The sequence below is a fragment of the Giraffa tippelskirchi genome, chromosome 5, assembly GCF_054371585.1.
Source record: "Giraffa tippelskirchi isolate mGirTip1 chromosome 5, T2T-mGirTip1v1.2.pri, whole genome shotgun sequence".
NCBI classification, from domain to species: Eukaryota; Metazoa; Chordata; class Mammalia; order Artiodactyla; family Giraffidae; genus Giraffa; species Giraffa tippelskirchi.
Window position 1 is genome coordinate 157,200,413 of NC_137279.1, and position 25,510 is coordinate 157,225,922.

At 37.3% G+C, this 25,510-nt stretch overlaps 1 protein-coding gene across 7 annotated transcripts in view; it reads left to right on the forward strand.

Annotated features, from left to right (window-relative positions):
* The window catches only part of ITGB3BP (integrin subunit beta 3 binding protein), a 90,486-nt gene that overhangs the window by 50,389 nt on the left and 14,587 nt on the right, over window positions 1-25,510 (forward strand). For all 7 annotated transcript variants that reach the window (XR_014052696.1, XR_014052695.1, XR_014052694.1 and 4 more), the window contains exon 4: window positions 5,814-5,880. Coding sequence is in view for 3 of the 7 variants with exons in the window: in XM_081486616.1 (XP_081342742.1) it covers window positions 5,814-5,880 (67 nt within the window). In the remaining 4 variants the exon portion in view is untranslated. The remainder of the gene's footprint in view (window positions 1-5,813; window positions 5,881-25,510) is intronic.

Here is a 25,510-nt window from a genome sequence, read left to right on the forward strand (position 1 = left end):
GAGTTACATGGAGAGATGAGGTGGGGGGGGTGGGTTGAGGTGACCAGGAGGGGAAGAGGGGAATTCAAATGTGGAGAGAGCAATCTAGCCAGTAAGCACTTCCCTCTGTGCTTTCCACAGTTTGGAACCCTCAGAGTGATTCACAGAGATACATAGAGAGGGGGGAGGAAGGTAACAGAGGTGAGCATGAGTAGAAAGGGAGGAATTAAGAGGGGAGAGAGAGATCTGGGCAGTATCCTGTTCCTGAAGTGTTCTCCGGTACCCAGAACACCCTCAGAGATTCACAGAATTGGGTTGAGAAGAGAAGGAGGAGGGTGGGAGATAGAGGTTCCCTGGGGGAGAAGAAAGAGCATCAATAGGGGGAGAGAGTGATCAGGCCAGTGATCACACTCCTGAGTAAAAATGGGTCCTAAAGATGGGGTTCTTAAATGTACAAAGTTGATATCAAATATGTAAAACAAAGATTAAAAATCTAGAGTAGAGGTTAGACTCTTATAAAACTTACAATCTAAAAAAAAAGAAAAAAGGAAACAGTGTAAAAAGAAAAAAAACAGTAAAACAGTAAAAAAAGAAACAGTAAAAAAATGTAGAACAGGAAAAAAACATTAAAAAAAAAGAAAACACAAAAGGTATACGATATATGTATGTAGTTTGCTTCAAAAATAGGGTTTTTTTTTTTTTTTGCAAGTTAATAGTGGGTTATGAAAATGAAAGTTAAAGGTGTAATAGAGGACTTGAAGAAAAAGGAAAGAAGAGAAAAAAAAATTTTTTTTAATTAAAAAAAAAAAAATTAAAAAAAAAAAAATAATAATAATAGTAAAAAATATATATATCCCGGACTTTCTCTGGAGCTGTTGTGAGCAGTGTGGGATCTGCTCAGTTTTAGATAGATCCTTATTCCTGCTTATACTTTTCAAGATCTATAGGTCCTTTTTAATGCAGTCGGTATTAACTACAGGGATCTTAATCTGTTGGCCTGTCCCTTCCAAAGCGCTTCCCTCTGTTTATTTGGCTTCTGTTTGGAGATCTCTTCAGTATCTAATTTCCGCCCTGCAACAAAGCGGTGGAGGTGATCTCTTTAGGTTCGCTTGTTCAGTCGTGCTGTGGGGAGGAAGGAACACTGCAATTCTGGCGTGTGTGTGGTAAGCTCGCAGTGTCTCGGCCGCACTGGGTTCGCCCCCGCTCACGGCGTGTGTGCTTTCCCCGTCTACCCTGCTCAGGCTTCAGGTTACTCGGCCGGGGAGCGGGCCCTGAGCTGCGTGCACTTCCCAGGTCTAAGCCGCTCAGGTTCAGGCTCCCGGTTACTCCACAAAGGCGCAGACTCGGTTTCGCCCGCGGCTTGTGCCGTTCCCGGTCGGAGCTGCCCAGGCGGCCAGGAGTTTGGCGAGCGCGCTCTCCCCTGTTGGGGCGGTGCGGCTTATCACCTCCCTGGTCCCCGCCTCGGTTTACGCGCGCGCCCGGCTCCGGTGTGCTTTGTGTCGGTTCTGGGGAGCTGGTCTCTGGCTGCGACCCTCCCGGCAGCTGTCGACCCTCCGGGATCTCAGGCAGTCTTTGCTTAGAAACTGGGAGCCTGTTTGCAGTTTGGTAGGGGGTGCCCTCTCTGGAGCCGAGTTTGCCCCTTTCCGGCTCTGGCAGGCCCCGCCTGCCCGCTGTGTCCGGCGGGGGATGGGGCGGTCCGCAGCCGGCTAGCTCTCCTCTGGTATCGCTCAGTCCTTTGTTCTGTGAGCGGGCCGGCAGTGCCTTAGAGTTGGGCTTTTCGCGGGATAGTTCTCTCTCTCTCTCGCTGTCCCACAGTTTAGGTTACTATCTCACGTTAGTTCCCTCAGATTGCCCTCGGGGCACTCGGGCCCGGTCCTTACCCTAGGCAATGCCGCCCGCTCCTCTCCGTTCAGCCCCCACTTGCTGGTGGCGGATGATGCGAGTGTCTGGGGTTCTTTGCTGGGAGTTGCTTTAGGCACGTAATCTGTGGATTTTATTTATTTTTTCCCTCCCAGTTACGTTGCCCTCCGAGAAAAAAAAAAATCCTCCCCCACACCCGCTGGTGAGAGGGTTTCCTGGTGCTTGGAAATTCCTCCTCTTTTACGACTCCCTCCCCGGGACGGGTCTCCGTCCCTAACTCTTTTGTCTCTCTTTTTATCTTTTATAATTTCTCCTACCTCTTTTGAAGATAATGCGCAGTTTTTGTGAAAGCCTGACGTCCTCAGCCAGCCTTCAGAAGTAGTTTTGTGAAGTTTGGTCAGCGTTCAGATGTTCTTTCGATAAATTTGTGGAGGAGAGAGTGGTCTCCCCGTCCTATTCCTCCGCCATCTTAGCCCTTCTGACAATGTATTTTTTAATGTGTTAATAAATCACACTTAAATTTTAAAGAAGTTGCCTTCATGTTATCTGTGTATTTAGTTTCATCTGGAAGTGTTGGATCCTCCTGCAATATTATCTAGAACTATGCCATCCAGTACGTGTACATGTTGAACATGTGGAGTTGAACTGATCTGAATTGAAATGTACTATAAGTGTAAGAATACACACCAGATATTAAAATCTTGTGTGGAAAAACTAATATGTATAATTAATAATTTATATTGATTGTGTGTTAATATAAGAATATTTGGGTTCAGTTGAGTTCAGTTGCTCAGTCGTGTCCAATTCTTTGCGACCCCATGAATTGAAGCACGCCAGGCCTCCCTGTCCATCACCAACACCCGGAGTTTACCCAAACTCATGTCCATTAAGTCGGTGATACCATCCAGCCATCTCATCCTCTGTCGTCCCCTTCTCCTCCTGCCCCCAATCCTTCCCAGAATCAGGGTCTTTTCCAATGAATCAACTCTTTGCATGAGGTGGCCAAAGTGTTGGAGCTTTAGTTTCAGCGTCAGTCCTTCCAATGAACACCCAGGACCGATCTCCTTTAGGATGGACTAGTTGGATCTCCTTGCAGTCCAAGGGACTCTCAAGAGTCTTCTCCAACACCAAAGTTCAAAAGCAGCAATTCTTCGGCGCTCAGCTTTCTTCACCGTCCAACTCTCACATCCATACATGACTACTGGAAAAACCGTAGCCTTGACTAAACGGACCTTTGTTGGCATAGTAATGTCTCTGCTTTTTAATATGCTGTCTAGGTTGGTCATAACTTTCTTTCCCAGGGGTAAGCGTCTTTTAATTTCATGGCTACAATCACCATCTGCAGTGATTTTGGAGTCCCAAAAAATAAAGTCTGACACTGTTTCCACTGTTTCACCATCTATTTCCCATGAAGTGATGGGACCAGTCAAATCTGACTCTTTTTCCTCTTATAAAAATTTTGTTGGTAGATTTTAAATTACATAAGTGGTTCATATTATATTTCTTTTGGAAAATGTGAGCTTGTTTTTCATGGTGCATTGTACCAAACAATTTTTTAGAAAAATAGTAACTGCCAGTTGTTGAGCAAATGGAGCTATATTAAAGTGTGTGGTGTGAGAAGGTGCCAGTGTTTGTACCTTAAAAAAACTGAATTTTCTTCACTGATTTTCATTAGTAAAGAGTTTGGATTAGTCATTCATTTGCTTCTTTATTCAGTATATGTAAAACCAGTAAAGGCCAGTATATGTAAAACACTGAGGATCTCTAACTATGCTAATGTGTCCTCAAGTCATACATTGAATATGTTTAACATATATTGTGCATATAGCACTATAAAGTACTGTAGAACAACTAAATAGTTAGCTCTAAAAACAGTTGACTCCTTGACTACTCCTAAGTGCAAACATCATGTTCTATTAATACTATAAAAGCAAATTTACATTTCTAACCAGCACACATTTGAGTACGTCAAGGCTGTATATTGTCACCCTGCTTATTTAACTTATATACAGAGTACATCATGAGAAATGCTGGGCTGGAAGAAACACAAGCTGGAATCAAGATTGCCGGGAGAAATACCAATAACCTCAGATACGCAGATGACACCACCCTTATGGCAGAAAGTGAAGAAGAACTAAAGAGCCTCTTGATGAAAGTGAAAGAGGAGAGTGAAAAAGTTGACTCAAAGCTCGACATTCAGAAAACTAAGATCATGCCATGTGGTCCGATCACTTCATGGGAAATAGATGGGGAAACAGTGGAAACAGTGTCAGACTTTATTTTTTTAGGCTCCAAAATCACTGCTGATGGTGACTGCAGCCACGAAATTAAAAGACACTTACTCCTTGGAAGGAAGGTTATGACCAACCTAGATAGCATATTTAAAAGCAGAGACATTACTTTGCCAACAAAGGTCCGTCTAGTCAAGGCTATGGTTTTTCCAGTGGTCATGTATGGATGTGAGAGTTGGACGGTGAAGAAAGCTGAGCGCCACAGAATTGATGCTTTTGAACTGTGGTGTTGGAGAAGACTCTTGAGAGTCCTTGGACTGCAAGGAGATCCAACCAGTCCATCCTAAAGGAGATCAGTCCTGGGTGTTCATTGGAAGGTATGATGTTGAAGCTGAAACTCCAATACTTTGGCCACTTCATGTGAAGAGTTGACTCATTGGAAAAGACCCTAATGCTGGGAAGGATTGGGGGCAGGAGGAGAAGGGGACGACAGAGGATGAGATAGTTGGATGGCATCAGCGACTCGATGGACATGGGTTTGGGTAAACTCCGGGAGTTGGTGATGGACAGGGAGGCCTGGCGTGCTTCAATTCATAGGGTCGCAAAGAATTGGACATGACTGAGCAACTGAACTCAACTGAACTTAGTTACATTTGTGTTTCTGTTTCTGTCAACTTTTTAAGGTTTAGCTAAGTGTTGGCATTGGGTAACTTCATAGTTTTTTAAGTTGATAGAATTTGTTTATTTTATTAATATCTAAAATAAGTACTTCAATGAATAAAATATTTTAGTAGGTACCAAAGATCTTTCCAAGAATTAACTAAGTCAATATGCACTTTTAAATTGAAGTTTAAAAGTTGATTTACAATATTGTGATTTATAGCATAGTGATTCAGTATTTTTGCAGATTATATTCCATTGCAGTTTATTAGAAGATAATGGGTATCATTCCCTATGCTATACATTGTATCTCACTGTCTTATATATAATTGTCTGTGTCTGTTCATCCTGAACCACTAATTTGTCCCTCCCCTTTTCGCTTTTCCCTTTGGTAACCACAAGTTTGTTTTATCTGTGAGTCTGTTTCAGTTTTGCATATACATTCATTTGCATTATGTTTTAAATTCCACTTATAAATGACACCATGCAGTATTTGAAATATCTTCATAGGCACTAAAGATATTTCCAAGAGTTTACCAAATCATTTAGCATTTAAGCAGTCAGGTACTGTTGTCCCTAAAATTGTATTTAATTTACTGTGCTATCATGAGGAACTCACTATTTTCTAGATATTAGTATCAACAATTCCTTGTTAACTGTGAGACAAAAAAATAGGAGTTAAATAATATAAACTGAAAACTTTAATAATTTTTATTAGAATATTTGATGAAAGCATCCTTTATCAAGTAAAGTTTATATTATCAAGTTGGGTTTATCTAGTTTTTCTTTTTAATATACCAGTCCCCAATAGAAATTTTATACAAAAGATTGTTTCTTTTATATAATATAATCATGAATAAAAAATTAGAATGGAAAATAAAAAAGAAACAAAGTACCTATTGCAAAGTTCTTCACAATACTGAAAAAATTTTCCCATACCAAATTTCAGGATACTTTTTCATTAACTACTCTTCTTTCATTTATCTACCCTTTTATTTTTATTTAAAATTTGGTGATCTAAATTCTATTTAAAATTTGACAATTTTGCTTTAACTTTATTTTCCTTTTATTACACACATATAGGAAAGAGGGAAAACTTGAATCACCTCAGTATAAACAAAAGAAAGGAATCTACTATGCAAGACAATGAGTAAGTTTGTTTTTGCTGAAATAATATACATGTTTTAAAAAGGTCATATTTGTTAAAGTGATGTTTTAAGATAAATCATTTCTTTTGAGAAATGAGTGGTTTATAGAAATGTTTATAGTTTATAGAAATAAATAAAAAATTTGTAGTTTCTACTTTCTGAGTAGAGCTATTTTTTCTTAAAGGAGTAAAATACTTTATTTATGATGTGTTTTAACAGTGTTCATATGATGGTGATATATGATATCTTAATTTTAATACCCATTTAGCCCAGTTTCCCCAGCCTATGCTTAAGAAACTAGCTTAGGGTAAAACTGAGGGAAACACCCTCTTTGGATTTACATGGATGGAGAAGTAATGTATTAGAACATAATGTCTAACAAATACTGGTTCAGGAACTAGGAACATAGTGAAGCCAGCAGAGTAAGGAATCTAGAGGAACCTAGAAGGCTTATTGGCCATCAGTCAACAATTTTCATATTGGCCTGTCAATAGTGCCTTGAATGAGATCGTTCTGTGTAGAAAGCTACTGCCTGTGTATTCTGGAAAGAATATTTATATCTATCCACTAAGACTGGAAAACTTGAAATAAGCAGAACAGGGAGTTGAATTTTCATAATAGTTCATATGTTCAGCTCATTTACTTTTCCAACTGTATCTTCTTTGTGCCATACAATGTGATGAATGGGTAAAGATGAGGAAAATGAGGTATCTACCCATTAGGGGCTTATGGTCTCATGTTGTAAATTAATATACCTTCCCTAACTTAGAACTGCGTTATAGGTTATGTTTCAAAATATTACTTATTTATTTATTTAAATTGAAGTACAATTGATTTACAGTCTTATATTAGTTTAAGATGTACAACACAGTGATTTAGTTTTTTATATGTGTGTGTGTATTCTTTTCAGATTCTTTTCCATTATAGTTTGTTACAAGCTAGTGAATATAGTTCCTTATGCTATAGTAGGTCCTTGTTGTTTATCTGTTTTATATATAGTAGTGTGTATCTGTTAATCCCAAACTGCATATTTATCCCTGCCTTCTTCCCCTGCTTTTCCCTTGATAACCATAAGTTTATTTTCTATGTGAATGTGTTTCTGTTTTGTAAATAAGTTCATTTGTGTCATTTCTTTTTAATTCCACATACAAGTGATATCATATGACATTTGTATTTCTCTGACTTAACTTCAGTTAGTATCTCTAGGTCCATCAGATTTAAAGGGCATTATTTCACTCTTTTTATGGCTGACTGATACTCCATTGGGTTACACCACTTGTTTTTTATCCATTCATCTGTCAATGGACACTTAGATTGCTTCCATGTCTTGGCTATTGTAAATAATGCTGCTATGAACATTGTGGTGCATGCATCTTTTCGAAAGAGTCCTTTCCAGATACATGCCCAGGAGTGCCCAGGATTGCTGGATGATATGGTAACTCTATTTTTAGTTTTTTAAGGTGCTTCCATACTGCTTTCCATAGTGGCTATACCAGTTTACGTTCCCACCAACAGTAGGAGGAGGAGGGTTCCCTTTTCTCCACACCCTCTCCAGCATTTATTATTTGTAGACTTTTTGATGATGATCATTCTGAGCAGTGTAAGGTGATATGCACTGTAGTTTTGATTTGCAGTTCTCTAATTAGCAATGTTAGATGTCTTTTTATGTGCCTGTTGGCCATCTTTGTGTCGTCTTTGGAGAAATGTCTATGTAGGTCTTCTGCCCAGTTTTTGATTGTTGTTTGGTTTTTTGTTAGCGACTTGTATGAGTTCTTTCTATAATTTGGAAATTAAGCTCATTGGTTCCCTCATTTGCAAATGTTTTCTCCCAGTCTGTAGGTTGTCTTCTCATTTCGTTTATGGTTTCCTTCCCAGTGCAAAAATGTATAATTTTAATTATAACACATTTGTTTATTTTTGCTCTTATTTCCATTACTCTAGGAGACAGATCCAGAAAAAATATTGCTGTGATTTATGTTGAAGAGTGTTCTGTATATGTTTTCCTCTCAGAATTTTATAGTATTGAGTCTTATATTTAGGTCTTTAATACATTTTATTTTTGTATATGGTGTTAGATAATGTTCTAGTTTCATTTTTTTTACATGTAGCATTTCAGTTTTCCCAGCACCACTCATTAAAGAGACTGTTTTTTCTCCGTTGTGTATTCTTGCCTCCTTTATTGTAGATTAATTGACCATAACTGCATGGGTTTATTTCTTGGCTTTCTGTCTTTTTCCATTGATCTATGTGTCTGTTTTTGTTCCAGTACTTTACTGTTTTGATGAGTGTAGCTTTGTAGTATAGTCAGAAGTCAGGGAGTCTAATTCCTCCAGCTCAGTTCTTTCTTAAGATTGCTTTGGCTATTCAGGGTCTTTTGTCTTTCCATACAAATTTTTAAAATTACTTGTTATAGTTCTGCAAAAAATGCTGTTGGTAATTTGATACAGATTACATTGAATCTGTAGATTGCCTTGGGTAAGTATAGTCATTTTGACAATATCAATTCTTCCAGTCAAGAAACACAGTATGTCTTGCTATCTGTTTATGTTGTCTTCAATTTCTTTGAATTCATCATCTTATAATTTTTGAAGTAAATCTTTAGGTAGGTTTATTCCTAGGTATTTTATTCTTCTTGATCTGACAATAGATGGCATTATTTCTTTAATTTCTCTGTCTTTTGATGTTAGTACATAGAAATGCAACTGATTTCTGTATTTTAATTTTGTATCCTGCTGCTTTACCAACTCCTTGATGAGCTCTAGTAGTTTTCTGGTGGTGTCTTTAGGATTTTTTGTATATAGTATCATGTCATCTGCAAACATTGACAGTTTTATTTCTTCATTTCCAGTTTGGATTCCTTTTATTTCTTTTTCTTCTCTGATCGCTGTGACTAGAACTTCCAAAACTATGTTGAATAAAAGTGGCAAGGGTATGTAGTTACTGATTAGAGGAAACACTTTTAGCTTTTCACTATTGAGTCTGATATTAGCTGTGGGTTTGTCATATATAGTCTTCATTATGTTGAGGTATGTTCCCTCTATGCCAACTTTCTAGAGAGTTTTTATCATAAATGGATGTTGAATTTCATCAAAACCTTTTTCTGCATCTATTGAAATAAATAAAATTTATTATTCAGTTTTTTAATGTGGTATATCACATTGATTTCCTGGTATTAAAAAATCTTTGCATCTCTGAGATAAATCCCATTTGATTATGATGTATGATCCTTTTAATGTATTGTTATCCCATTTGATTATGATGTATGATCCTTTTAATGTATTGTTGGATTCAGTTTGCTCGTATTTTGTTGAGGACTTTTTCATGTATGTTCAACAGTGGTATTGGCCTGTCATTTTCTTTTTGTGTGATATCTCTGTCTAGTTTTGGTATCAAGGTCATGTTGGCTTCACAGAATGAGTTTGGGAGTGTTCCTTCCTTTCCAGGTATTTTGAAATAGTTTCAGAAGAACGGGTTTTAAATGTTCAATAGAATTCACCTGTGAAACCATCTGGTCCTAGACTTTTGGTTTTGGGCAGTTTTAAAATTACTAATTCAATTTCTGTACTTGTGATTGGTCTGTTCATATTTTCTATCTTTTTCTGGTTCAGTCTTGGGACTGAATATTTTTAGAATGCATTTTCCATACAAACTGTGTTGTAATTTGTGGTTAAGATCTCATTTCAGGGCTACAGGTCTATTTTTTTTCATAATGTAGGTAATGTATAGTATTAATCAGTGGTAGTCTGGGTAAAAAAAAAAAATATGGAAAATGCCACACAGAGTATAGTAGGGACAAAAAGAAGAGTTTATCAAAGAGGTCTCCTAGTTTGACATCTATATCTCTATCACCTTTACCCCTTTATCTTTTTATAGCTGCTTTCCCTAGTCATACTCCCCCCAGCTGCAAATATTTTTATGTGCTCTATCCCACAAATAGTTTTGTTGTAAATTACTCCTCCTCCTTCCTTTAACCAAACTTCTAGCTTCCTTGGTGAAACCAATTTCAGCTAGATATTAAGATAAAAGCATTATTTTTTAACTCACTTAATATATTTTAAAATAGATGATAGATGTCCGTAATAGAAACTCAAATTGTCCAAAGGGATATATAGAAAGCAAGTGGCAAGCAATGATTTTTGAATCACATATATTCTTGTTAGATTTCCTTTATTATTTTGTAAAACCATTTGAAAGACTTATATCTTTTAAATCTGAGATTAAACTGACTATTTCATGCTTTTAGATCAGTTTTAAGTGATTATAACATTTTATGATTTGTTTTGGCAATTGTATTAGGTTACAGTTTTCCAGAGAAACAGAATGAATAGCAGATGTGCATACATATAGTAGTATAATAATGAGAATGAAGTATATTGTGATGTAATAATTGTTGATTAATAATGAATTATATATAATTACATATATAGGTAGATTTACTGTGAAGAATTGACTCATGCAAATATGGAGGCTAAGTCCTACAATGTACCATCAGCAAGCTGGAGACCCAGCAAAGCCAGTGGTGTAATTCCAGTCCAAGTCTAAAGGCCTAACCATCAGGGGATCCAGTGGTGTGAATCTCAGTTCAGGGGCAGAAGAGCAGTGTCCCAGCACAAACAGGCAGGCAGCGAACTCAGCCTCCCATCCTATGCTCTTTCTTCTGTTCAGACCCTCAGTGGATTGGATGGTACCCATTCACATTGGGGAGGGCAATTTACTGAGCCAGTAAACTAAGACAGTTACATAGTAGTGATTTTCTATCCATCATCCTATTAATTGGCCTTTTTATAATTCATGAATTCTCTTTATATATGTATTTCATTATATGCAATTTTGTCACATCCACCACCACAGTCAAGACATAGAATAGTCCTCTTTGCTATATAGAATGTATTTTCAATTACTGGCTTATTCTCTTGTTGGCAGAAGAGTAACTTATTTCTATACTTATCCAAATAAAGCCTTTTTAATAGTAATGTTAGGCTAGAACTAGGTTTTGTTTTTTATCTATACAATTTAATTGTGACAATTAACCACATTTCAGAATTCTGATTTTCTCTTTACTGTATTTTAAGTATTTAATCATACAGTAACAATACTGACTTTTGTATCACTTTCTGCTTAAATGAAGGTCTCTGGAGTAACTTAGTAGAAAACATTTATCAAAAACATAGGATGAAGGTATAATTATGCCTATATTCTGTAGGCAATCAAAGACTAAGAGGGAGACCAGTATTTACTTTTACTTTCAACTGTTTAAAATTCTTGACAGAAAAAAAATGGAAACTTTCCTCCAAACATCAGTATTAAGATAAGCATGCTCACTTTCACCACTAGTATTCAATATTTTACTGGAAATTCTAGCCAGAGCAATTAGATAAGAAAAAAGAGTAAAAGGGATCCAATTGAAAAAGAAGAAATAAAACCATCTGTATTTGCAGATGACTTGATCCTCTTGATCCTACATAGAGAGACTCCTAAAGAATGTACAAGAAGCTGTTAGTACTAATAAAGTCAGCAAAATTACAAGGTATAAGATCAATACACAAAAATTCATTGTGTTTCTATACACCTGCTGTGAACAATTTGAAAGAATTGAAGGAGGCAATTCTATTTATAGTAGGATTTAGAAGAATAAATCCTTCCTGGTTTCCTTGGTGGCTCAGAGGGTAAAGCGTCTGCCTGCAATGCTGGAGACCCGGGTTTGATCCCTGGGTTGAGAAGATCCCCTGGAGAAGGAAATGGCAACCCACTCCAGTACTCTTGCCTGGAAATCCCGTCGACGGAGAAGCCTGGTAGGCTACAGTCCATGGGGTTGCAAAGTGTCGGACACGACTGAGCAACTTCACTTCACTTCAGAAGAATAAAATATCGAGGAATAAATTTAACCACAGAGGTGAAAGACTTTGTACACTGGAAATTGCAAAGTATTGCTGAGAAAAATTGAAGAAGACCTAAATAAATGGAAAAACAATCTGCTTTCATGGGCAGAAGATTTAATATTATTAAGGTATCTGTACCTCTACCCAAAGTGATCTGCACACTTAATGTAATGCCTATCAAAATTCCACAGTGTGTAAAAAAACTATTCAGGCATAAAAGTGATTGAGGTTCTGATACATGCTGTATAGCATGATGAACCTTGAAAACATATGGTAAATGAAATAAGCCAAATACAAAAGGACGAATGTTATATAATTTCAGTTATGTGCGATATCTAGAGCAGACAACTTTAAAGAGACAGAAAGTATATTGGAGATTACCAGAGGCTAAGGGTTATTGTTTAATGTTATGGAGTTTCTGTTTGTGGTAATGGTGTTTGTTTAGTCGCTAAGTTGTGTCTGACTCTTGCGACCCCATGGACTATAGTCTTCCAGGCTCCTCTGTCCCTGGGATACTCCAGGCAAGAATACTGGAGTGGGTTGCCATTTTCTTCTCCAGTGGATCTTCCTGACCCAGGAATCGAACCCGGGTCTCCTGCATTGCAGGCAGATTCTTTACCAACTGAGCTACAAGGGAAGCCTGAAATAGTTCATTGTATTTGTTTTAGTCTGTGGTAATAGAATGGTTTTAAAAATAGTGTTGATAGTTGTAAAGCTTTGTGAATGTAATTAATACCACTGAATTGTACACTTTAAAACGGTAAAATGACAACTTTTATATTTTATATATATATATACTACAATAAGAAAAATTTTTGAATTGAAAAAGAACTACAGGGACATCATGAATATGCATTGTTTAACAAGATAGTAGAGTAGAATGATGTGAGCTCACTCCTTACAAAAACATTTAAATCACAACTACTTGCTGATAAAAAACAATGGAACCTACCAAAAAAGATACTCTATATCCAAAGACAAAGAATAAGACACAATGCAATGGTAGGAGGAACACAGTTGCAATAAGCTGGGCAATCCACAAACTGGAAAATAATTCTATCACAGAAGTTTTCCCACAGAAGTGAAAGTCCTGAACCCCACATCAGGCTTCCCAGACTGGGGGTCTGTTAACTGGACAAAGAGCCCCCAGAGAATCAGACTTTGAAGTCCAGTGGGGTTTCATCACAGGAATTTCACAGGACTAGGGGAAACAGATTTTACTCCTATAGGGTGCATACAAGGTCTTGTGCACCAGCTCCTAGGGGAAAAAGCTTAAGAGACTGGGCCACACCTACCTGCTAGTATTGGAGGGTCTCTTGCCAAAGTGGGAGGCAGATGTGGCTCACTATGGGGAAGAAGACACTGACAGTGGCAGTTCTGGCGAGCACTCATTAAGGTGAGCTCTCCTGGAGGTTGCCATTTTCTCCCCAAGACCTAGCCTCACCCAACAGCCCGTAAGCTCCAGTGCTAGGACACCTCAGGCTAAGCAGTCAACAGGACAGGAATACAGCCCCAACCATCAGCAGATAGGCTGCTTAACATCTTCCTGAGCATGTCCCTGCCCACTAGGGGGCAAGAACCAGCACACACCAGTGGACAGGAACCAGTTCCCCCCACCAGGAATCCTGCATAAGCATCTTAGCCTCATCCACCCAATTTCAGATCACAAAAGCAAGAATAACTGCAGTCTTCCAGCCTGTGGAATAGAAACTGCAATCACAGAAAGTTAGACAAAATGAGACAGGAAAGGAATGTATCTCAGATGAAGGAACAAGATAAAACCCCAGAAGAACAACTAAGTGAAGTGGAGATAGACAATCTAATGGAAAAAGAATTCAGAGTAATGATATGAAAATGATCCAAGATCTTGGGGAAAAATGGGAGGTATATGTTGAGAAGATACAGGAAATGTTTAAAAAAGATCTAGCTGAGAAAGAAATAAAAGGAATACAGATAGGGAAAGAAGAAGTAAAACTCGCACTGTTTGCAGATGACATGATCCTCTACATAGAAAACCCTAAAGATTCTACCAGAAAATTACTAGAGCTAATCAATGAATATAGTAAAGTTGCAGGATATAAAATTAACACACAGAAATCCCTTGCATTCCTATACACCAATAATGAGAAAACAGAGAAATTAAGGAAACAATAACATTCACCATTGCAACAAAAAGAATAAAATAATTAGGAATATATCTACCTAAAGAAACAAAAGACTTATAGGTAGAAAACTATAAAACACTGATGAAAGAAATCAAAGAGGACACAAACAGATGGAGAAATATACCGTGTTTATGGATTGGAAGAATTAATATAGTGAAAATGAGTATACTACCCAAAGCAATCTATAGATTCAATGCAATCCCTATCAAGCTACCAACGGTATTTTTCACAGGACTAGAACAAATCATTTCACAGTTTGTATGGAAATATAAGAAACCTCGAATAGCCAAAGCAATCTTGAGAAAGAAGAATGGAACTGGAGGAACCAACCTGCCTGACTTCAGCCTCTACTACAAAGCCACAGTCATCAAGACAGTGTGGTACTGGCACAAAGATAGAAATATAGATCAATGGAACAAAATAGAAAGCCCAGAGATAAACCCACACACCTATGGACACCTTATCTTCTACAAAGGAGGCAAGAATATACAATGGAGAAAAGACAATCTCTTTAACAAGTGGTGCTGGGAAAACTGATCAACCACTTGTAAAAGAATGAAACTAGAACACTTTCTAACACCATACACAAAAATAAACTCAAAATGGATTAAAGATCTAAACGTAAGACCAGAAACTATAAAACTCCTAGAGGAAAACATAGGCAAAACGCTGTCCGACATAAATCACAGCAGGATCCTCCATGACCAACCTCCCAGAATATTGGAAATAAAAGCAAAAATAAACAAATGGGACCTAATTAAAATTAAAAGCTTTTGCACAACAAAGGAAACTATAAGCAAGGTGAAAAGACAGCCTTCACAATGGGAGAAAATAATAGCAAACAAAGCAACAAACAATCTCAAAAATATACAAGCAACTCCTGCAGCTGAATTCCAGAAAAATAAACGACCCAATCAAAAAATGGGCCAAAGAACTAAACAGACATTTCTCCAAAGAAGACATACAGATGGCTAACAAACACATGAAAAGATGCTCAACATCACTCATTATTAGAGAAATGCAAATCAAAACCACAATGAGGTACCATTTCACACCAGTCAGAATGGCTGCTATCCAAAAGTCTACAAGCAATAAATGCTGGAGAGGGTGTGGAGAAAAGGGAACCCTCTTACACTGTTGGTGGGAATGCAAACTAGTACAGCCACTATGGAGAACAGTGTGGAGATTCCTTAAAAACCTGGGAATAGAACTGCTATATGACCCAGCAATCCCACTGCTGGGCATACACACCGAGGAAACCAGAATTGAAAGAGACGCGTGTACCCCAATGTTCATCGCAGCACTGTTTACAATAGCCAGGACATGGAAGCAACCTAGATGTCCATCAGCAGACAAATGGATAAGGAAGCTGTGGTACAAATACACAATGGAATATTACTCAGCCATTAAAAAAAAATACATTTGAATCGGTTCTATTGAGATGGATGAAACTGGAGCCCATTATACAGAGTGAAGTAAGCCAGAAAGAAAAACACCAATACAGTATACTAATGCATATATATGGAATTTGAAAGATGGTAATGATAACCCTATATGCGAGACAGAATAAGAGACACAGATGCATAGAACAGTCTTATGGACTCTGAGGGAGAAGGTGAGGGTGGGACGTTCTGGGAGAATAGCATTGAAACATGTATATTATCATATGTGAAACAGAACACCATTCCAGGTTCAATGCATGAGACAAATGCTCAGGGCTGGGGCAATGGGATGACCCAGAGGGATGGGAAGGGGAGGGAGGTGGGAGAGGGGTTCAGGATGGGGAACACATATAAACCCATGGCTGATTCATGTCAATGTATGGCAAAAACCACTACAATATTGTAAAGTAATTAGCCTCCAACTAAAATAAATAAATTTATTTTTTTAAAAAAAAGAAAGATAACACTACAAGGAATCAATAGCAGAGCAACTGAGGAGGAACAGATAATTGGCTTGGAAGACAGGGTAGTGAAGATCACTTCCAGGAAACAAAAAAGAATGAAAAGAAATGAAGACAGTCTAAGAGACCTCTGGGACAACAACTCGAGAAAATATTTGAAGTGATAAAGCTGAAAACTTCCCTAGCAAGGAAACGAATTAGTCGCCCAAGTCCAGGAAGTGCAGAGAGTCCTAGGCAGGATAAACCAAAGGAGAAACACATGAGACACATAGATTTCAAACTGATGAAAATTAAATTAAAATTTTAAAAAATATTAAAAGCAACCAGGGAAAAGCAGTAAAAAAACATACAAGGGAACTCCCATAACATTATCAGCTGATTTTTCAGCAGAAACTCTGCAGGTCAGAAGGGAGTGCCATGATGTATTTAAAGTAATGAGAGGGAAAAACTTACAACCAAGAACACTCTACCCAGCAAGACTCTCATACGGATTTGACAGAAAAATCAAAAGCTTTATAGAGAGGCAAAAAATATTAGAATTTAGTACCATCAGACCAGCTTTGCAACAAATACTAAAGGAACTTTTCCAAGTGGAAAAGAAAAGGCCACTACTAGAAACAAGAAAATTACATATGGAAAAGCTTACCAATAAAGGCAAACACGCAGTAAAGATAGGAAATCATCTGCACACAAACATGATATGGAAACCAGCAGTTGTGAGAAAGGAGAGCTCTTTGAAATGAGTTTGCATTTGAAATTAAAAGATCAGCAAATTGAAACAATCTTGTTTATATATAGACTGCTATATTAAAACCTCATGGTAACCACAGACTGAAAATCTACTGTAGATACAAACAAAAAAAGAAAAAGAAATCTAGACACAGCACTAAAGTTAGTCATCAAGTCACAAGAGAAGAGAACAAAATAGGAAGGGATGAAAAAAAGCCTACAAAAACAAATCCTAAACAATTTAAAAAGTAGCAATACAAACATACATATTGATATTTATATCAATTGATTAAATGCTCCAACCAAAAGTCATAGACTGTCTGGATGGATGCAAAAACAAGACCTATATATATGCTGTCTACAAGGGTCCCACTTTAGATCAGGGGACACATACAGACTGAAAGTGAGAAGATAAAGATATTCCATCTTTATTGCAAATGGGAATGAAAAGAAAGCTGAAGTAGCAGTACTCATATCAGACAAAATAGACTTTAAAATAAAGACTGTTGGAAGAGACAAAGACAGTCCAACAGTCCAAGATAATACGAGAAGGGGTAACAATTGTAATTATATATGCACTCAACATAGAATTCTAATATATAAGGCAAATACTAACAACATGAAAGGAGAAATCAATAGTAACACAATAGTGGGGGAACTGTAACACCCCACTTTCATCAGTGGACAGATCATCCTGATACGATCAACAAGGAAACAGAGACCTTAAATGTTACTTTAGACCAGATGGACTTAATTAATATTTATAGAGCATTCCATCCAAAAGCAGCAGAATACACATTCTTCTCAAGTGCACATGGAACATTCTTAAGGATTGATTATATGCTGGCCACAAAACGAGCCTTGGTAAATTTTAAAAAATTGAAAGTGTAATCAAGCATCTTTTTCAACCTAAATGCTATGATCTTAGGAGAAACTACAAGGAAAAAAACTTTAAAAAACACTTTGAGGCTAAACAATATGCTACTAAGCAACCCCATGGATCACTGAGGAAATCAAAAAATACCTAGAGATAAATGAAAATAAAAGCATGATGATCCAAATCTGCAGGATGCACCAAAAATGGTTTTAAGAGGGATGTTTATAGCAATAAAATCTTACCTCAGGAAACAAGGAAAATCGCAAGTAACCTAATCTTACACCTAAAGCAGCTAGAGAAAAAAAGAACAAACAAAATCAAAAGTTAGTAGAAGGAAAGAGATCAGAAAGATGAGAGCAGAAATAGAGATGAAGAAAACAATAGAAAAGACCAATGAACCTAAAAGCTGGTTTTCTTTGAAAAGATAAACAAAATTGATAAAACTTTAGTCAGACTCATCAAGAAAAAAATGGAAGACGGCTAGGATCAATAAAATTAGAAATGAAAAAGAAATTACAACAGACACCACAGAAATACAAAGGATCATAAGAGACTGCTACAAGCAACTATCTGCTAATAAAATGGACAATCAGAAGAAATGGACAAGTTCTTAAAAATGTATAGTCTCCCAAGACTGAACCAGGAAGAGATAGAAAATATGAACAGACCAAGCACAAGTACTAAGGTTGAAACTGTGATTAAAAAGTTGAACAAGGAAAAGTCCAGGATCAGATGACATCACAGGTGAATTCTATAAAACATTTAGACAAGAGTTAACAGGGTTAAAACCTGTCCTTCTGAAACTAGCCCAAAAATTGCAGAGGAAAGAACACTCCCAAACTCATTCTGTGAGGCCACCATCACTCTGATACCAAAACCAAACAAACAAACTACACATACAGAAAAGAAAATTAAGGCCAATATCACTGAAGAACACAGACACAAAAATGCTCAACAAAACACTAGCGGTCTGAAACCAACAAAATATTATTAAAAGAATCATATGCCATGATCAAGTGGGATTTATCCCAGGGATGTAAGAATTTTCAGTATCTCCAAGTCAATCAGTGTGATGTACCACATCAACAAGTTAAAGAATAAAAAACATACAGTCCTCTCAATAGATACAAAAAAAGCTTTTGACAAAATTCATTGTTCATTTATGACCAACCTAGACAGCATATTAAAAAGCAGAGACATTACTTTGCCAACAAAGGTCCGTCTAGTTAAAGCTATGGTTTTTCCAGTAGTCATGTATGGATGTGAGAGTTGAACTATAAAGAAAGCTGAGTGCCAAAGAATTGATGCTTTTGCACTGTGGTGTTGGAGAAGACTCTTGAGAGTCCCTTGGACAGCAAGGAGATCCAACCAGTCCATCCTAAAGGAGATCAGTCCTGGGTGTTCATTTGACTGATGTTGAGGTTGAAACTCCAATACTTTGGCCACCTGATGCGAAGAACTGACTCACTGGAAAAGAACCTGATGCTGGGAAAGATTGAGGGCAGGAGGAGAAGAGGAGGACAGAGGATGAGATGGTTGGATGGCATCACCGACTGAATGGACCTGAGTTTGAGTAAACTCTGGGAGTTGGTGATGGACAGGGAGGCCTGGCGTGCTGCAGTCCATGGGGTCTCAAAGAGTTGGACACGACTGAGTGAACTGAACTGAACTGAATGTTCATTGATGGTAAAAACTCTTCAGAAAATGGGCATAGAGGGAACTTACCTCAACATAATAAATGCCATATATGACAAACCTACAACTAACATCATACTCAGTGGTGAAAAGTTGAAAGCATTTCCTCTAAGGTCAAGAACAAGACAAGGTTGTCTACTCTTTCCACTTTTATTCAGCACAGTTTTGGAAGTCCAACTATGGCAATCAGAGAAGAAGAAAAAGAAAGAAAAGAAATCCAAATGGGAAATGGAGAATTAAAACTATCACTGTTTGCAGATGACATAATTCTATACATAGAAAATCCTAAGGATGCTGCCAGAAAACTACTAGAGATCATCAATGAATTCAGTAAAATTGCTGGATATAAAATTAATACACAGAAAGCTTGTATTTCCATACACTAACAATGAAAGATCCAAAAGAGAAGTTAAAGAAGCAGTTCTGTTTACCATTGCATCAAAAATAATGAAATACCTTGGAATATACCACCTAAAGAGACAAAAGACCTGTACTCCAAAAGCTGTAAGACACTGATGCAAGAAATCAAAGATGACACAAACAGATGGAAATATATACTATATTCTTGAATTGGAAGAATTGATATTGTCAAAATGACTATACCACCCAAGGCAACCTGCAGATTCGGTGTGATTCCTATCAGATTACCAATGTATTTTTCACAGAACTAGAACAAAAAGTCTTAAAATTTGTATGGAGACACACAAGGTCCAGAATAACCAAAGCAATCTTGAGAAAGGGAGCCTGATTCATCCAGCTCCATTCTTCTGACTTCAGACTATACCCAAAGGTTTAGTCATCAAAACAGTATGGTACTAAAACAAAAACAGAAATATACATCAATAGAACAGGATAGAAAGCCTAGAAATAAACCCTCACACCTAAGATCAATTAATCTACAACAAAGAAGGCAAGACTATGTAATGGAAGATAGACAGTCTCTTCCATAAATGGTGCCATAACGACTGTACAGCTACATGTGAAAAGATGAATTAGAACATTTTTTAACATCGTAAACAAACATAAACTCAAAATGGACTAGAGACTTAAGTGTAAGACTAGATACTATAAAACTCTTAGAGGAAAACATAGGCAGAACACTCTTTGACATAGATTGCAGCAATATCTTTTTCAAGCTGTCTCCTCGAATAGTGAAAATAAAAACAAAAATAAGCAAAATGAAACCTAATTAAAATTAAAAGCTTTTTCACAGCAAAGGAAATTGTAAACAAAATGGATAGACAACCCAAGAAATGAGCGGATGACCTAAATAGACATTTCTCCAAAGAAGACATACAGACGGCCCAGAGGCACAGGAAAATACACTCAGCATCACCAATTATTAGAGAAATGCAAATCAAAACTACAATGAGATGTCACCTCACATCAGTCAGAATGGTCGTTATCAAAAAAAAATCTATACAATAGAAACAATAAATGCTGGAGAGAGTTGGAGAAAAGGGAGCCTCCTTCTTCACTATTGGTGGGAATGTAGATTGGTACAGTCACTATAGAGAACAGTATGGAGGTTCCTTAAAAAGCTAAAAGTAGAGCTACCATGTGATCCAGCAATCCCACTCCTGGGGATATGTTCAGAGAAAAACGTGGTTTGAAAGGATGCATGTACCCCAGTGTTCATTGCAGCACTGTTTACATAGCCAGGACATGGAAGCAACCTAAATGTCCATTGACAGATTAATGGATAAAGATGTGGTACATGTACACAGTGGAATACTCCTCAGCCTTTAAAAATATTGAAATAATGCCATTTGCACCAATATGGATGGACACGGAGATTATCATACTAAGGGAAGTCAGAGAAAGACAAATATGGTATTATGTTTGTGTGGAAAGTAAAAAAAAAAAAGTACACAAATGAACTTATTTATAGAACAGAAACAGACTCACAGACATAGAGAATGTAGTTATGGTTATCAGAGGGGAAACGTGGGAGGGAGGGATAGATTGACCTTTGAGAGTATATAATGTTAGCAGAGTAGTAAGGGAGAAATCTGAATGTTAGAATTTAATTTCAATATGGAGGAAGTGGAGATTGGCTTAAATCATTGTTTTGAGCAGTAGTTTGTGGTGGAGAGAATATTCATTAAGTAAAAGGAGAGTTAAACAGAGTAAATAAAACAAATAGGTAGGAAATCCAGGATAACACATTAGAAAGGTATGTGTGTAGCAGAAGGTTAGGGGACTGGGAAAATTAACTTTCTTTTTTTTAAAGTTTTTCCTGCTTAATTGAAGTATAACTGAAAAATAAAATATGTATATTTAAAGTGTATAATGTGATATGTATACAGTAAAATAATTATGACAGTTTGGTTAATTAACACATCTCACATTGTTACCTTTTCTCTTGGTGAGAATGTTTAAGATGTACTCTCTTTATCAATTTGAAGTATCACTCACTGTCTCCAGCACTCTTAATCACTCAATTGTGTCCTACTACTTGTGACCCCATGGACTGTAGCCTGCTAGGCTCCTCTGTCCATGGAATTCTCCAGGCAAGAATATTGGAGTGGGTTGCCGTTTCCTTCTCTAAGGGATCTTTTTACCCAGGGATTGAATCCAAGCCACCCGCATTGCAGGCAGATTCTTTACCATCTGAGCCACCAAAGTATACAATGTCATATTTATAACTATAGCTACCATGCTATGCATGAAATCCCCAGAACTGATTCATCTTACATATGAAGGATTGTACCCTTTGACCAGCATCTCCCACCCAACTTTCTCAGTGAGATAACAAACTAATAAACTTTGAAGTCTATGATTAGAGGGAAGTAAAAGGAAGAATAAAATGAAAGATGAGCATATTTCATTTGGATCTAGGAATGAATGTTCACTGGACTAGGTCTTTTATAATTTATTCATTGTTCCGTCAAGTAATATCTACCATACTACAGACACCATGTTAGGTAACTTGGTTTATAACAATAAACAAGGTAGACACTGTCCTTCCCTTCATGGTACTTATGATCTACTGAGGAAGAAAGGTGCCAAACAGTTGGAAGTTACAGAAAAGGGTAAATCAGTATCTTTATAGGCCACTGTGGCTTTTAGAGGTTTCACATCTTATTCCACTACATCCACATTGCCTGCATAGTCAGTATAGTAGGCACCATGGGTTGCATGCCAGGGAATCTTAAAGAAATTGATGACCTCCCTTCCACATTTGTGATGGCATAGCAGCAGCTGAGTTAATGCTTGCAAATCTAGATAGCATATTAACAAGCAGAGACATTACTTTGTCAACAAAGGTCCGTCTAGTCAAGGCTATGGTTTTTCCAGTAGTCATGTGTGGATGTGAGAGTTGGACTATAAAGAAAGCTGAGCGCCGAAGAATTGATGCTTTTGAACTGGGATGTTGGGGAAGACTCTTGAGAGTCCCTTGGACAGCAAGGAGATCCAACCAGTCCATCCTAAAGGGTATCAGTCCTGGGTGTTCATTGGAAGGACTGATGTTGAAGCTGAAACTCCAGTATTTTGGCCACCTGATGCGAAGAACTGACTCATTTGAAAAGACCCTGATGCTGGGGAAGATTGAAGGCAGGAGGAGAAGGGGACGACAGAGGATGAGATGGTAGGATGGCATCACTGACTCGATGGACGTGAATTTGGGTAGGCTCCAGGAGTTTGTGATGGACAGGGAGGCCTGGCATGCTGCGGTTCATGGGGTTGCAAAGAGTCGGACACGACTGAGCAACTGAACTGAAGAATGGAAAATAATTGAAAGCAGTCAAGATAGGGAAAAAAGCAGAATTGGAGCAGAATGATACTTTTAAAAGTTATGTATCACTTGCTTGTGACTGAAGAAATCACTATGGAAGAAATTTAAAGCATAATTAATGGATACATCCCTCCATATATTTTATATGAACAAAGCATCTAATTTCAGTTGTTCTTCAGAATAACAAGACTTTCTCTTTGGGGAAAATGAGAGAACTCTGGATTTTATAGTGAGACTTTTCTAGGCAAATTGGAAAAATACATCAAAAATCCTGAATTTTTGGCATGTGGCTTTCTCAAGAGAAAAATGGATATTCATAGTAAACATACCATAGAATCTGCTCTGAGGTAAGGCAGTCTGGCAAAATATGTCAAAACTTGAACAACTTTCTCTTGTGCCAGACCAACTGGATCATAGTTTCTTTTTAAAAACAGAGTACTAATCTAGACACTTTAAAAATACTAGTTGCTAAAAAAAAGATGATGCTGAAGTTTTACTCTGCTGAAACAAAAAAAAGATTCATTCAAAGACCAAGATTTCAGATTTCTCAAGTTGTACAATGGTGGAATTTGGCCATAATATAGGATTTGGTCAAATTTTGTAAGGATGTCATGAAACAGGCAGCAGTCACTGGATATCTGGATGCAATACCCATCAACATCTGCATAGTTTGTAGTGGTCATTATAAGATGAAGGGTTTGATCCAGTTTAGTCCAGCCAGAGGCAAATCTGTTTAAGAAAGGAATAGTGTTTTATAAAATATGATGGCAACCACTGATAATACTTTCACTCACCAACTTGAAAAAAGGGGCAACAATAACTTGGAAACTTTGTAACAGAAATGTATTCTGCAGGCAGGTATAAAAGATTGCTGATTTTCAGAAACAACTAAATTAGTGAAGGGACATAGAGATAATATTAAAGCAAACAATAATGCTGTCTTAGGACAGCAAAGTATAGTTGAAACCATCCTTTGAAAATATAGAAAGTGCTATCACTGGCAATAAAAACTCAGCTTCCAGCACATGAGATTAAATATAAATATTGCCGTTTTGTCTGGGATAAAGACAGTGGCAACCATTCTTCTCCCAAAAGCTGCTCAGCAAGTTGTTTGTCTGCAAAGTTTTGACATCTTGTCCACTGAGTCAGAAGACCACACTTCCTGAATTTCTCAAAATGTAGCAGTTGGATGACAGTTTAAAAGCCATTCGATGAATTTGCTTACCATCGAGATGAGGAAAAGAATTGATTTCACCTAGCGAGAAGTATAATGAGGAGGAGAGGAAAGCAAATTAAAAATGACGAGAGTGATGGAATGTCCACTACTCCAGTTGGTCCTGCAGTAGAGGCAAGTTTAGGCATGTGAAGGATATCTTGATACTTGAGGAACTGATACTCAGTCCAAAAACTCCGAAGCTGTTGAACAGGTTGCTTAGCTGCTGGATAACTGTCTTAACTTGGGAGAAAGATTTACTAATAGGTTCATGGGGTATGCTTACATACCACAGCTCCTGTGGGTGCCATTCACTTCTCGCTCTTTCTGAACAGAGCTCTTTGGAGTCATTCACGATGGCAACACTGCAGGACTCAGCCCTTCCCACACAACTCCCAGGGGGTAGACAGGGAACAGCATCAGTTCCTTCAAGTATGGTAAGACATTGTGAAGAGGCTCTGCCACTCCAATCGTCCCAGGAAAGGGATGCAAGAAAAAGAGCCCCTGGGACTCCTTCTCATAGCAAAGGAGGTTAATTGCCTCAGCTTTGTATTTCTGAGGTACTTAGTGGACTTAGGTATAATGTAGGGGAAGCTGGAGGTTCCCAGCCTTGAGTGGGAGTCACTGAAGTCCTTCTGCTCCTTCAGGCTTAATTGGAGGAGCCAGAATTCCTTTATGATAGTCTCTCTCATATGGAGGTAGTCTGTCTCATATGGAGGTGGTCTCGCTCATATGGAGGTTCCATTGGTAAGCAGCTGGGACCTCAGACAGACAGCTTCTAATTTAAAATACGTAATAATGAAGGAAAATTTAAAGGAAAAAAATATCACTTGGAATTCAACTATGTTCACATAATTTTTAGCTTTTGCATATCACTTTCTTTTCATTCTTTGCTCGCATACTTATATACATATTTTACTTAGTTGAAACATACTGTTCATATTCATTGTGTATGAACATTTAATGTCACATTTGTCTTATTTTTATAGCACACACAAATGTTAACACTGATGTGGTTTTGAAAAGCATTTAAATAGAGTTTCTAGTTTGTCTCATAAAATTGATAGGACAGATTTGTGCTCTCTGAAACAGTAGTCACTAGCCAGCTACACATGGCTAATGAGCTTTTAAAATGTGATTATTCTGAAATGAGATATGCTATGAATATATACACTGAATTTTGGGAAAAAAGTATAAAATATCTCATGAATAATTTTTATATTGATTACATGTTGAAATGGTAATACTTTGGATACATTGAGTTAAATAAAATATATTATTAAAATTATTATTAACTTATTAAATTAAGTTCACCTATTTCTTTTTACTTTCAATGTGGCTATTAGAAAATTTTTAATTATATATATGACTTGCATTATATTTCTGTTAAACTGCACTGGTATAGATTATCATATACAAACTGCAAGATCTT